At 34.0% G+C, this 14,450-nt stretch overlaps 1 protein-coding gene across 2 annotated transcripts; it reads right to left on the bottom strand.

Moving 5' to 3' along the window:
* Nucleotides 1–7,042: 7,042 nt before the first annotated feature.
* LOC142624711 (U-box domain-containing protein 5) lies at nucleotides 7,043–13,584 on the bottom strand. Of its 2 annotated transcripts, none has more exons than XM_075798426.1 (7): nucleotides 13,441–13,584; nucleotides 12,562–12,637; nucleotides 11,795–11,873; nucleotides 11,042–11,227; nucleotides 10,207–10,314; nucleotides 8,463–9,631; nucleotides 7,043–8,069 (listed from the first exon to the last, which is right to left on the bottom strand). In XM_075798426.1, the coding sequence occupies exons 3-7, from the start codon at nucleotides 11,849–11,851 to the stop codon at nucleotides 7,331–7,333; spliced, it is 2,259 nt and encodes a 752-aa protein (XP_075654541.1). In that variant the 5' UTR covers nucleotides 11,852–11,873; nucleotides 12,562–12,637; nucleotides 13,441–13,584; the 3' UTR covers nucleotides 7,043–7,330. The 2 variants fall into 2 exon arrangements, with proteins under 2 accessions (XP_075654541.1, XP_075654542.1); XM_075798427.1 differs by lacking the exon at nucleotides 13,441–13,584 and adding an exon at nucleotides 13,419–13,433.
* Between the last annotated feature and the right edge of the window lie 866 nt (nucleotides 13,585–14,450).

Below are 14,450 nucleotides of genomic sequence, written 5' to 3'. Positions count from 1 at the left end.
TATGAGCTGGGATCACTAGGTGCATGCTATAGGAATTAGTAAAAGAGAATACCCAACCCTTATTCAAATGGGAATGCCACGGAGAGCAAGAAAACAAGACAAAACTCTTTTGTCTGGGAATGGAACGTGGCACGACCAGTACAGGTAAGTGGTGATGGCTGGCCAGCTGACAGACCAATTGGTGATCTGGGAAGGACACCCATGCCAGGACAAAAGTAGTTCAGGAGTAAAACAGTAAAACTCATTACGGCAGGCAATATAAAAAGGTCTTGGCTGTGCACAGTAAGGGAGAGGCAAGCACGAGAGATGACAGAGAAAAGCAAGAGAGAAAGAGCAAGAAAGAAAAGAAGCGAAAGATAAGAAAGAAAATAGGTAACATAGAAATTAGAAAGAAAATGGATATTGTAAAGAAAAACAGAGAGTAAAAAATTAAGAAGTGTGGTAGGAGCATTCACTAATAGACTACTACATTCTCTCCCTCTCAATAGCCTACTCTCTAGTAAGAATTCGAGGATAAGCCATCTAGGCCCATTCTTTCAAAGTGAGCAAGCAATTTTTGTGGCGGGATTTCCCCCGTGAGATTGTCTACATTGAAGAGTGGTTTTCTTCCTGGACTTAAATCTCTTAAAAAACCAAGCACGGCAGACTAACCATTCTTTTTTTTATTAATAGTCAAGCATTGATATTATTTCCTTTTCTTTTATTGTTGTTATTAACTTAATTCTGTCGTACTCATATCATTGTGTTCTTTCCCCTTTACTAAGAAAATGACTTAATCATTGTCTCTACCTGACAGCAAGCATATTCTTCTTGTTTTATCATATTACACCATCTTTCTATAACATTTTTGTGACAGCATATTTTGTCGTGGGCACGTGACCAAGGTCCCAGCAAAAGGATCCTAGCTTGTACACAAGCTGACTTGGGGTGAGTTTCAATCAAGCTAGTCCCGACTCTCCTGGATCCTAGCTTGTACACAAGCTGACTTGGGATGAGTTTCAGTCAAGCTAGTCCCGACTCTCCTACTCTAGAACTATTGGGTCATAACACGGCAGGAAGTAGTCTAGGCCTAGAATTACAGAAATGCCCACTACAAAGTGTTGAGGTGTTTGCATTTTACACCCTTAAATTCTGAAATTTCAAGGGGTAAAATCTAAACATTTTTAAACTTTAGGGAGTAAAATCCAAACACCCCTAAAATTTAGGGAACAAAATCCAAATTCTGAAATATCAAGGTGTAAAATCCAAACACTCCCAAATTTCAGGGGGTAAAATCTATATTTTGAAATTTTAGAGTATAAAATCCAAACACTCAAACTTTAGGGGTGTAATTTGCAATTTATCCAAACTTTTTTTATACAATATAGAAATTATATTCTATCATAATCTAAGTGTATAGACTAGGCAAACCCTAATTTTCATCTCCAAAATGCAATCCGTTAAATTACCAATTGTTCCAAAAACTTAAATTAATAACAATTGGTAAATTTAATCATTTAAGTTAACATAATTTGCACATTCTCCCTTACATACTATATTAAACTAGTCACTAACCCGTGCTATTCACGGGAATCTACATATTTGTGAGGTAGTCTAAAATAATTTTATAAAATCTTAAATTCATTAAAAATTTACACCATTGCATGATTTGTTCTTGTATGACTTCAATTTGTGCTACAATTTGATGAAGAAGTCATTGCTTGAATGTGCAATGGCTTACAAAAAATGTGACAGAAAATTTCAAATATTACAAAAAAATAACTCAAAAAATTCAGATATTAAAACTTCTAAAAGACCATAAAATATATAATAAAAAAATCAGATGATTCATTGCTTTGAAATTTTTGAAACAAAACAAAATATATATGACTAAACAATAGATAAATATAAAAGAAAGATGGGTTACATTCAAAAGAATAATTTCAATTATTGCAAGTTTTTTATCTTGTAAAAAACAGTTAAAAAGAGTTTGGTGGTTTATATACGAAAATTACTTTTTAAAGAAGTTGCAGTAGAATTGTTCTATTATCTAAAAAAGTTAAACTTTATCGATAGTTGATGATTTTTATATTTATCCAAATAAAGCCACGTTTAGGATAATCTTAATATAGGATTTATTCAAGTTTTTTTTTAAATCAGCGTTTGAGTTTGAATTTAAGTTAGACTTGTTAGAAAGACATAGTTTCACTCCTTGTAAGTTTGAACTGAACAAAAATAATTTTGTTTTAAAAAAATGATAATAATGAGTTTGAATTTAAGTTAGACTTGTTAGAGAGATTGATATTTAAAAAAATGATAATAATGAGTTTGAATTTAAATTAGACTTGTTAAAGAGATAGAGTTTCACTATTTGTTAAGTTTGGACTAAACAAAAATTATTTTATTTAAAAAAATGATGAGTTTGAGTTTAAGTTGTACTTGTTAGAGAGATAGAGGTTCACTCCTTATTAAATTTAGACTAAGCAAAAATAATTTTATTTAAATAAAATTATCATTTTATTTAACTATTGTGCTAACGTGAAAAATTGTGGGAGTTTTAGAAATTTTGGTTTTATATATATATATATATATATATATTACCAATTATCCCAAAAGTTTAAATCAATAAAAAATAAAAAAATTAATTATTTAACTACATAATTCTAACTGTCTAGTCTTAGCTAAAGGATATGTTTGGTACTATAATAAATCAACGATTGTTCCAAAATTTTTTAATTTTTAGGAAATGTGAAATTTAATTATCTAACAATATTCTAACACTCCAAGCATCTGGTTGGCTCCGATCAGACTATGATACAGAGGCATAATGTGTAATTCTTTTTTTGGTAAACCACACGATTGGTTCAATTAATGATACAAGCTAAACGAAAAAACAAAACCAGTATACTTTTAAACTGATTTCCCTTTATACTTTGTTTAGAATCAATCAGAACCAGTTAACATGCATGTGAAAATTTCAAAATTAAAAATAGATTCTGCTGATGAGATATGTATGTGAAAGCATCAAAATTTCAAAATTTTCATTGTGTAGAGAATGTATATGTGAAAGAACCAAAATTGAAACTACTAGTTTTTTAAATAATACTAGCCTCATCACACTCTTTGCACATGTGATGATGTTCTTTTTGCTTTTCTTTTTTTGTCTAGTGTATGTGAGATTAAGAATTAAGGAAACTAGAAATTAAAAAAAATACAGAAAAATTAAATAAAAGAAATCGGTGAGTCTTTTTTTTTTTGAGAAACAAAGAAATTGGTGAGTCTTGATAAAGTTAAAAAAAAAAAATGGAATGTGGTCTCGAGGGAAACATCAAAGTGGATTGAGAAGTTTTTTTTTTTTTTTAAATAAATTTTTGGATAAATTTGTTTTGAAGACATGAATTAATAGGAGAATATCCTATTTTGTTGGCATTTTTAAGTGAAGTTGAAAAAATATTTTTATAGAATTGTCCTCAAGCTTTTTCCCTATTAAACCTAAGGCTTAGGAGTATTTCTGAACCACAAAAAAATTAGTCTAAAAATGGAAATCTTCTTATAAATACTATAGATATCTATTCCAATTTTAAACCAGTTTTTTTTTTTTTTAATCAGAAGGTTAACAAACTAAAAACATTTTAGAACCCATTAAATTGTTCTGGGCTAACCTGGTTCTGTGATAAGCCATAAATCCCGTAATTCATGGACAGGACCAGGCCTTGTGGGTCATTAGCCCACTATCAAAACCTTGTTCCCTACCTCTCTAACCAATTCTGTTTCGTGTCTTGTCATTTGACTTCAATTCGGCAACTGTAATTTTATATTATTTGTCTTGGTTGCCCACAGTGTATACTCAAAGCTTTCAACCAGAGACTAATCACTGTTCGCGACGGGTGAGCCCATAACGGGGTAAATCGCTGGCCCAGGGAGATTGTTTCAAAGTGCTGTTGCCGGGACTTGAACTAGGGAGCTCCTAGTCAAACCCCAGACAGCCACTTTGAGACCAAGTGCTCAACCACTTGGCCAACCCCACTGGGTTGGCAACTGTAATTAGTGCCTATATTATTTGTCTTGACGGTTGGATAATTTATTTCAAAACATGTTGAATATTATTGGATTAATAACAAAGTATTCCAAATTCTTAAAAAAATCTCTTTACCAGAGTTTAACCATAATTAATAAAAAACAACATATTATAAACTCAATTATATTTGGTGTGTAGGCCCTCAAAAAAAATATAAATATTTGGTGTGTAAACAAGTTGATTTTTTTTTTTTTGGATAAACAACAAGTTGAGTTGAATTAAAGACTAGGCTACATATTCAATTAATATTATTCAAGTTTGAATTGCCAAACATAGATATTTACCATCTTCATGTGCTAAGGTTTGGTTGCTTATTAACCTTAGTAAAAAAAATGTTCTTTTCATATATATATATTTGCTCAGTAAATATATCTTAACAACCCTCCTCCCCCAAAACACATGCACGAATTACAATTTAAAAAGGAAAAAAGAAAAAAGATAACTAGTCTTGATTTTTTAGTCACACCTCACCAAAGGGCAAGTTAGTTTTGAACATTTTAACTTTAAAAGGGAGGATAATTTTAGAAATCTATCCTTAATCAATATCATGGGCAGGTAGTACACAACATTTATAAATTCTAACATCAATTTATTTAACTAAGTTTGGTCAAATGGATGTTACAAGAAAAAAGTTTGGGATGGAGTATCATTCTCCTCAAACCTAAAGAAAGGGGAATATAATTACCGTTTTTTTTTTTTAATAACATGGAACCTCACCAAGGTAGGGTCCTTAGGACCTACCATGAGGAGTAAACCTTAAATACACGACCCCTACCATCAAATCTATGTATAAAATAATCCAAAAGAACTCATAGTGAATATTCGAACTCAGAATGTCTAGATTTACAGCTCATTCCAAGCCTGTTACCAACCCGCTCATTCCAAGCTCGTCACCAGCCCCATTGTAACGTGTATGTCATGTATTTCTAAACCCTTTTTGCGAAGGTAATGTTGAAATTGTTTTAGACTAAGACTACTTGGCCTAATAGGTAAAGAGTTTAGACTTTGCTACTCATCAAAGAATCTAAATTGTCCAATCACTGTTTAACAAATAGCAACAAGAGAGAGAGAGAGAGAGAGAGAGAGAGAGAGAGAGAGAGAGAGAGAATGTCCGCTATTTGGGATTTGGTGTAAATGAACAAGATTCTTGATTAACGGGGGAAATCTTTTTTTCTTCCACCCTCCCCCACCCCCGCCCTCGGTTGGTAGGGGTAAACAATTGTGTGCTAATTTTAGGCAGCGTGTTAAGAATTTGCTTAAAGCAAATCATGTTTTTTAAATGAATTATTTTTAATTAATTAAATAATCAATCACTTTCTTGCCAATTTGACATTATTTTTCATAAAACTGAGTACAAGACGTGTATCCCACTTACTTTTTTTGGTAGAATATCCCACTTACATCATGATCATGAGGCAGCTAAAACAAAGTCCTCACGAAGGAAAACAAACAAAAAAGATTAGCAACAAGCTATCACTTTCTTCTCACCTTTTCTTTTCCTTTTTTTTTCCCCTCTTTTATAAAGTTAGTGATCACCTGTTCCAATAGTCATGTAAAGCCTCTTGCCAAACTGTAAAATATTTTGGATGGACAAGATCATTAGGCTTGGTGGGGACATAGTTTCAAGATACGATGGTGAAAGGGCACATGCTGATGCTGTGGGCAAATAAATTGCAGACTGTGACGAGAAATTGACTTTTAAGCAATGGGTAGGAGATAATGGGAGTGGAAGTGCTGTGCCGATCTCCACCCACATCATCTTGTCTCTATCACCCTTGCTTGTGAGAAAATACATACCAATCATCGTGCCACATTTGCTTGTGGGAAATTACATACCAATCCTCGTACCGATCCAATAATGAGTTCTAGGTCAAATTACCGAGTAAAGAAAATAGCTGGTGGGCTCATAACTTGTTAGTATCAAGTTCAATAATTAAATTCTTCATTTTTTTTAATCGCTTTATACTTTTGAGACAACTGCTAAATTATTATAATATCAACAAGTGATTCTTACCATGGGATCTACACATTTATTGTGAGAGTAAGTGTTTTTACGTTAAGTGTTAGAATTATTGTTAAATAATTCAATTTCTTCACCTCTTGTTTCTTTCCTTATGCAATAGTATCAAAGGGGCAATTTTTAGATACTCCCTGTGCACTGTTCTGGACTCTCGGGTGGGTGTGAGACCCACCATTAGGCCCACCCCCGATGTGAAAGCGCAGAGCACTGCTCTGGAACTATCTTAAGTTTTTCCAGTATCAAAGTCACGTCTTGCTTTAAATTTTTTTATCAACCACGTGCTCTGGCCCCAGGGCTACTATTAAACGGAGTCAACCACTGACGTTTCCTTTTGTAAACAATGATAGGAAGCTTCAGTCAATCAGAGCTCGAAGCAGGACAACAATAATAACAGGGGAGTTTCAGCTTTTCAGGGCTGTTTTTGCTTAGAAAGGTAGTGGTTCAAACATAATAGTTTTAGTTTCACGCCAACTTATTACTCCTGTATATCTCCAGGTGAAGAGAACAGATAAGGGGAGGGAAAGGAGCAGAAATGTTTGAGAACTTATAGCGCAGTTTGGGAGGATTAAGCAAAAAATTAGAAGCTAAGTCATATTATTACTTTACTTTCCTTGAGAAAGAGAATGATCAATACAAGTTTCACATTGAAGTTGCTTTGCATACAAATTCCATCTGAGGTTTCTGCAAATTTTCAAGTTTGAAAGGCTGCAATCATGGAAGAGGATTGATTTTGCTTATTCCTCAATATTGGAATACAACCCTGCTTAATGGTTGAACTAATATAAACATGATATTTATTGAAGTTACTGATGATTCAAGTACGTATATGCTAATATGCACTCAGCAACCTCACAAAAATAAAAGCATGACAGTCTGCAGGAAAAACTACAAAGATATGTTTTAGTAAGTGCAGTTTGAAATCCACAAGAGAATCATTTCAGCATGTAAGATAAGTAGACAGCCCATCAAGGAATACAAAACTGTACATTCTTCTCAAGCTATTATCTAAAAAGTGGCAGCAAATACATCATGAATTAAGAATTAAAGCTAACAAAAGCTACAGGTTGAGAATTAGTATTAGATCTCAAAAAACCAATCACCCACTAACTATACATGATGAGATCATGGCTCCATTCCATATAAACAGAAAATCCCTAAAGGCTAAGATAAGGGAGAATTTTACCAAGCAGACTCCATTTCATTTGACATAATATGAGGCACCACTGGGTTAAAATAATCTGAAGACACAAATTTCACTTCTTCTTTTTCGAAAACATTGGTATCTTTGCAAAAAATCCAGATGTCTTAGATGATTTCTTTTCTTTAGAGAGATCTGTAGTGTCTTTAGAGGCATCAATATCAGATCCAGAGCAATCCCGATCTTCAGCATACTCGATATCTCTTAAGAGCCGTAGCAATTCCAAGGCACCCACCCTGCCTTTTTCATTACCATTGATAGATATATCAACAAGAGCAGGAATGACACCCTCCTCCATGACACACTGACAATACTGAACACGTTGAGAGCATAGCGAAAGGAGAACAGTCACTGCATTTTCTTGATCCTCATGACTGCCAGTCTCAAGTAGCGCAGTAACAGAAGCAAGGCATCCACTAGTTTCAGCAATAGAAACCCTAGCCTCTTCTACATCGCAAAGATTTTTCAAAATAAATGCACATTTTCCTGCAAGGGTGCTATCACCAAAGAAAGGAATCAATTTTGGGATGCACTCCAAAGATACAATGTGTGGACAAATGTCACTGCTTGAGGACATATTGGACAGAATCTTGATAATCCGTTCCTGGAAACTGCTATGGGAGTCGAGCATTTTTAGGATGGAAGTCAACGCACCAGATGCTAATATTTTAGCTCTACAATACTTGTGGCTAGACAACACTTCCAATATGACTAGGGCCTCTTCTGTGTCTTCTGAATTAAGTAAAGTTTCCAAGAGATCATATGCTTCTTCACGTAAGTATGAGATCCCACTTCTGCATGAAGCAATAGGTGTCATTCATGAGCCCATGCATAAGAGAACCATGATCATAGTCAAAGAGAAATCAAGGACAAGGACTTGCAAAAGAAAACAACAATTACATGGCTCAATGTTCAAATGTTGTGCAATTCCATGGTGTGAAAAAAAAAAAAAAAAAAAAAAATCTAGTTAGGAATAAGCTAAGGACCTAAATCAACTCAAGGTCTCACTACATCACACTGTCTCAACTGGCTAAAAATATAACAGTGACCTTCCTACTTAGTCAAAACCTCATAATTCTCAATTTACAAGTCAGATGACATATTGAACTAGCCACACCAATTCAATGCATTTTAAAATGATAGGAATCACCTTAATTAAAAGATATCAGCAACAAAGAATAAATTACCTATTTTTACTGACAAATGCCAATAACAACTGAGATCCAGTTTTTTGTGCTTTTATATGACGCTGGTCACAGGCATCCTTCAAAAATCTAACAAGTGGTTCCACAAAATTCTCAGATGACAGAGAATGATAATCTTCTTCACTGTAATTCAGATGTCTTTTGACTTCTTCAACAACTTCACATTGGGATTCCCATTCAAGTTCAGCAAGGTTAGATAGAAATTTCAAATCTGTCTCATTTATGGTAGCATGGGATTGAAATTTGTGCTCCTCTTTTGTCTGCATAGACATCAAACTTAAGCCATCTAATATCTTTGGGTGTGATGAATCTGAGGTGTAACTTGTGTCTAAAGATCCAAGTGACATATTGCTGAAATCCAACGGAAACTGTATATCATTCATAGAACTGCCAAAGCTAGCAATAGAATTGGACGACATTTCCCAAGGGTGAAAGACTTCTGGTTTCATTGTTGGGTCAGGAATAGTGACTCCATACCTTGTACACCACTTTGATATTAAATCCTTCATGCTCGTGTTTGGAGTCAATGACAGATGGGCCAGTTTGATTTTAGTCTGCGGACACGTATCATTACCTTCTTCAAACCACTTCTGTATCCACATTCTCTCAAATGTTTGTCCAGATGCAATGACAACTGGATCATACATCAATCTTGAAGATATTGGACATCTAAATTCCTCAGGGGGTATAGCTCTACTTAAGACGTCAAATTGAGCCTCGCGATGCCCATATCCTATATGTGATTCCACTTCAACGGATTGGCTGTGCACAGGACTCTTTCTTCTGTTCTCAGATGCAACTACTCCTTCATGCTGAACACGGGTATTCCCCGATTGATCTCCCAAAACTAAATTTCCATACTTCTTTAATAGGTACAAAAGATATTTTAAAATCTTCTTTTTTGTTGCCTCACTATCACCGACTTTATCAAGCAGCTTCTTGATAGATCGTTTCTCTATCAAGATAGCCTTTTGGGATGTAATTTGAAGTGTTGAAGCTGCATATTGAATAGCTTTAACTTCAGAGGTTTCGAATGAATCTGATGTAGAAGCACCGTGCTGGAGCAATCCTCGCAAAGCCCTACCAGCCTCTTCCTCAGATGAGTCCATAGAAAATGTTGCACTCCTAAGATCATCCATGATTTGAGAGATCTGCAAAAGACATTTCATCATTAGCTGCACCAAATAACTGAGGCTCAGACTTTTTTTATATACCCACATAGATTTTGTTGAATCATGAAAAATCTCATTTTATAGTTGCTCTGCCAGATGTTTTTGAATGTTTCGTATATGTGAAGGGGAAGAAGGGAAAATAATAATTAACAGCTAGACTGAAAGCAGGTAAATTGGGAAACGGAGCTACCTATCCTCTTTAAACTGTTCCAATCTGGGATACAAGCATCAGATACCAGAATCACTTTCTGGTACCAGTTGCACTAATATAAGTAGCACTTCCGAAAGACAGTGAAGTGGCTAGCTTACTATACCATGATATTATAAACATGATAACAAGAATATCATTTATTTTGAAACAAAATATAACTGAGGAACTGCTCTGATAACACCACCATATATATATATATATATATATATATATATATATATATATATCTCCATTGCTCATATTTGTTTTTTCTATCTTGGTTGGAAGGGGGATTGAAAAGGAAAAAATGAAAAAAAAGAAAATGAAAAAAAAAAATTTAAGTTCAAAAGGGCATGTGACGGACCTCTACAGCCAGCATTACTGGAACCATAGTTTGAATTTGGCCTAAACTTTGCTCCAACAAACTTCTTGATCTTTGAAATCTTGAGACTATCACATCACCTGTTACTGCCTGAAAGTCATTTGCAAGCCTTATCAGATATAGATTGAGATTTCAGTATATAAATAGTATCAGAACAACAAAAGAGATTATAAACAAAGTGAATGGAGTTATTCATTCCATCAGATTTGACACAACTACTAGATGTTCCATCAGGGGAGCAAGCTGTCTAACACACACACGTTTTTAAAAAATAAAAAATGAAGTATAAAATAAAATAAATGAAAAGAGGATACAGAGGAGCAAGCTTATTGGGACTAATCACAACAACAATCCACAAAATGTTCTAGTGCAGGTAAATTTCCAGTCGAAACAATGCCATAAATGATTAAAAAATGCAAAAACAATTTCACCAAGGATTGCTGATTGTGGAATTTGAATCAAACCACTTCTGAAACAATCAGTTAGCATTAGCAGACTAACCTAATCTACTTACCCTACTCCTCCAGTAATCACCTAGGATGAGTTTTTTATCAGAAGCAAGTTTTTCAGTTTTCCATCTCTTCTGGAGTCCACCAGCATAGACCAACTTCCTTCATTTATTTATACTTGTATGCAATAATTACAATTATTTAGTTTTACCAAGAACATGGACCAATCATAATTTGCTATCCTCCAGATCAAATAGCCAGATCTTGTTTCTATAATTTTCCTGTTAGTTTGTTTATGATGAAATAAAGCAGAAATTGTACACATTAATCTACTGTCTTCGTCCTTAGTCATTGAAAAGATTACATACCAGGTAAAGTTTACTAGACTCGCTGCAGTACTGAAGAAGTAGCTTGGCTTTCTCAATTGCACGGTTCAACACACATAGTGATTGTATTCCTGCTGAGCATCGAGGGCGAGCCGCTTCTATTTCTGGAAATATTCTTGATATTCTGTCAACCAATTTCAGGAGTTCTGTACACATTAAAAAGTGCACCTGTAATCATGAATAAATACACAGAATGAGATAATTCCACCTGATATTAGAGAATAGTTGTGTCAAAGAAAAGGAAATAGTCAGACACAAAGTGAGCGTAGATTTTAACTTCATTCCATAAGATTCCAAAGGGAAACTAGTGCTTGTCATGTCCTTAAGAAAAAACTTCCTCTCCAGAAACATATGTCCATGTTCAATTTGATCAAAACCTAGGACTTAAAGAAACTGCATTTTGGGCCATCGTTTATCATCTTCATCAAAGAATAGTAAAATCTGGTTTCCAGCTGCTATTTTCACATCAACAAGGATCTCCATAACACCATAAAGGAAACAAAATAATCTTCTTTCATATGAATTGTAAATTAAGTGTAATTGACACTAATTTACCAACAAACTAACCAAGGCATAAACTACTAAAAGAATAAAGGTAACTGACACAATTATTTAAGAAAAATACTTAAAACTCTTGTAAACATTGGTGAAGTGAATTAAATACAATTAATAGGACTGCACATTCAAACCAGCAAATTCCCACAGAAGAGAAATCAAAGACCAAAGCAGTGGTACCTTAAAGGAACAAGGATCTGGCAGTTTTTCCACTACTTCAGCAACATCAGTCCCCATTCAAAAGGAGATTATCTTGTATCTGGGTTCAATAAAAATAAAAAGCATTACTTATATCTGTTCCTCACAAAAAATCTATCTATCGTATCTTACATACTCTATCAAATCAAGATACATAAACCTTTCACATGCAAAGAAACAATTTGAGTATATGCAATATACAGCGTTTCCACATACAGGAGAATATATGCATGGTCTACTAGAGTTGCTCACCAAACTCACATGTGAGAATATAATAACACTGCTTGTCTCTTTTTCTTTGGAAACTATAACTATTGTCAAGCAAATGTCAAAAGGATGTTACAACGCTACCAAAACCGGAAAACCAACTTCTTGAGTTATCCCATCATAACCATAGACCAGTTCAACTTGATATATGTTTTAAGAAATTTTCACTGCTAGAGACCGTGTACAAGTTTCCCTATTTCCGAAATATACTATCAATTTCCAAAATTTGAATTTAAGGGTCATAGATTACTTCTTATTTGAAGTGGTCATAGATTACTTTATCTTTAGGTGGAGCTGAAGATCAATTGGCTAAGTTTGGAGTCTATGTTGAAACATAATAAAGGGTCCCCTTCAGTAACAATCTTCAAAATTGAAAATTACGCTATCCTTAAAATTTAAAATTATTATAATAAATAAATATTAAAAAAATTCTTAAGTTGAGATGGAATTTAAATACTAACAACAACAGTAAAAAGACTTACCTAGTGGATATCAGAACAATGATCAGAAAAGCTCAATCCCTTGTGTACTATGAGGCAATTGAACTACCTGGAGACCCTATACAATCAAAAAGATCGTAACCCAATTCTTAAACCACAGAACTCTCCAAACTGAAACCCCTTATAGAGAAGAAATTGAATTCAAAACACTCCTAGTATCTTTCAGTTTCAGACCACTACGACAAAAAGACTCCGACTTTGCAAACAGCCACTAGTCAGCCCTTAAACCACTACAATTCCCTCAAATTCATACACATCCAAAACAAAATTTGAACTTTTCAGATTATCTTCCACGCGGCTCTCCCATACACAACCAAGAGCTGCTCCATATGACAACAGTACAACGATATAACAATCTTCTTGCTCATGAAAAACACAAAACAAAACAAAACCCAAAATTCTTTAACAATTGTTGTTTCTTTCCGGATAAGATCACAGCCAGAAAAAGCTTTATCACCCCCCAACCAAAACCAAAAGGCAAGAGAAACCCAGGACTTGATTATCCAACAGAACCAGGGAAAAAGAACCAATCCAGAATTTTAACTTCCCAGCAGAAAATAACCCAAAAACAGACGCAAGAAATAAAAAAAAGTTAAAAAAACAAAAGAAATATCTGTAAGGAAGCAAAGGATGTTAATAAACCAAAGAAGCGAAAAAAGATTTATAAGAATCTCGTGAAAACAAAAAAGTCTTTCCAATAATAAGTCCAGGAGAGTGAAAGAGAAAGAGACCGAGTGAGAAAGCGAAGAAGCGTGAAAGTTTTTTAAATTGCTTATTTAAAATATATACCACATAATATATAAGAAAAAAAAAAAACAGAGAGAATACCAGTCAACTACCTGAATGTGCTGTGAAACTTACCACTGCTTTCCGCTACGGTTTCATCAAGTCTTAGTCATAATACTGCTCTGTGATCGTCCACGATGAGATGAGAAATAATAACTCGCTATGACAGAACAGTCAATAATAAAAGAGATAAACAAAACGACAAAAGAAAGAAAGAGTAAAGCGGAAATGATAGCTAGTACTAGTACGTATGTCTAGCAAGTTGGCCTTTCACAGTTTCGGACAAAAGCAAACATAAACAGTTGCCAAAACATCGTGATGCGATGGCTGTGACCATTTTACACCGTTGATCAAGAATAATAAAAACGTGCTGTGCGTAGGTCCCACTCTACAATCTGATAATTGTTTTGGTGGGCTGCGTGCGTTGCTTGTGGCAGAGGGTTTTAGATAAAAAATGTTGACAAATTAATTCATAAGCAGGCTCCATTGAACACTCTATGGAAATTAATATACAGAATTTTGTACAATTTTGTTTGCGAAAGGCTGCGTTGCCTGTGGCAGAGGGTTTTAGATAAAAATATATATAAATGCTGACAAATTCATACGCAGACTCTATTGAACACTACGGAAATAAATATACAAGATTTTGTACGATTTTGTACAATTTTGTTTGGGAAAAATTCAAATGGAACTTTCTTTCATTGGACCAAAAAAAAAATTTGTACAAAATAAGATTCAAGTCAATAGCAAATGCCCCCTAAAAAAAAAAAAAAAAAACTCAATAGCAAATGAGTTTTCTTATTTTATAAAAGTCTAAGCCCCCGCAGTGGCATTAACCTAGCCCAATTTTAGCCCTTCAACAAAATAATGTGACTTTTTCTTCTCCTTTTTTTGATAGATAGAAGACTTTTTTTTTGTGGATTTTTTTTTTTTTATGAGTGTTGTATTACAATTTTATTAATGTCATTGACATTGTCAGTTAATTGCATGTCATCAAATATTTGACGTATAGATTTCTATATATATATATATACTTGTTTCATTATACAAGCTTCGCGCGTCCCATGAGATTTTTTTTTTTTAAG

Source organism: Castanea sativa, chromosome 2 (assembly GCF_040712315.1).
Source record: "Castanea sativa cultivar Marrone di Chiusa Pesio chromosome 2, ASM4071231v1".
NCBI classification, from domain to species: domain Eukaryota; kingdom Viridiplantae; phylum Streptophyta; class Magnoliopsida; order Fagales; family Fagaceae; genus Castanea; species Castanea sativa.
Note: the sequence above shows the minus strand (reverse complement) of the source record. Positions and strands in the feature narration are given on the sequence as shown.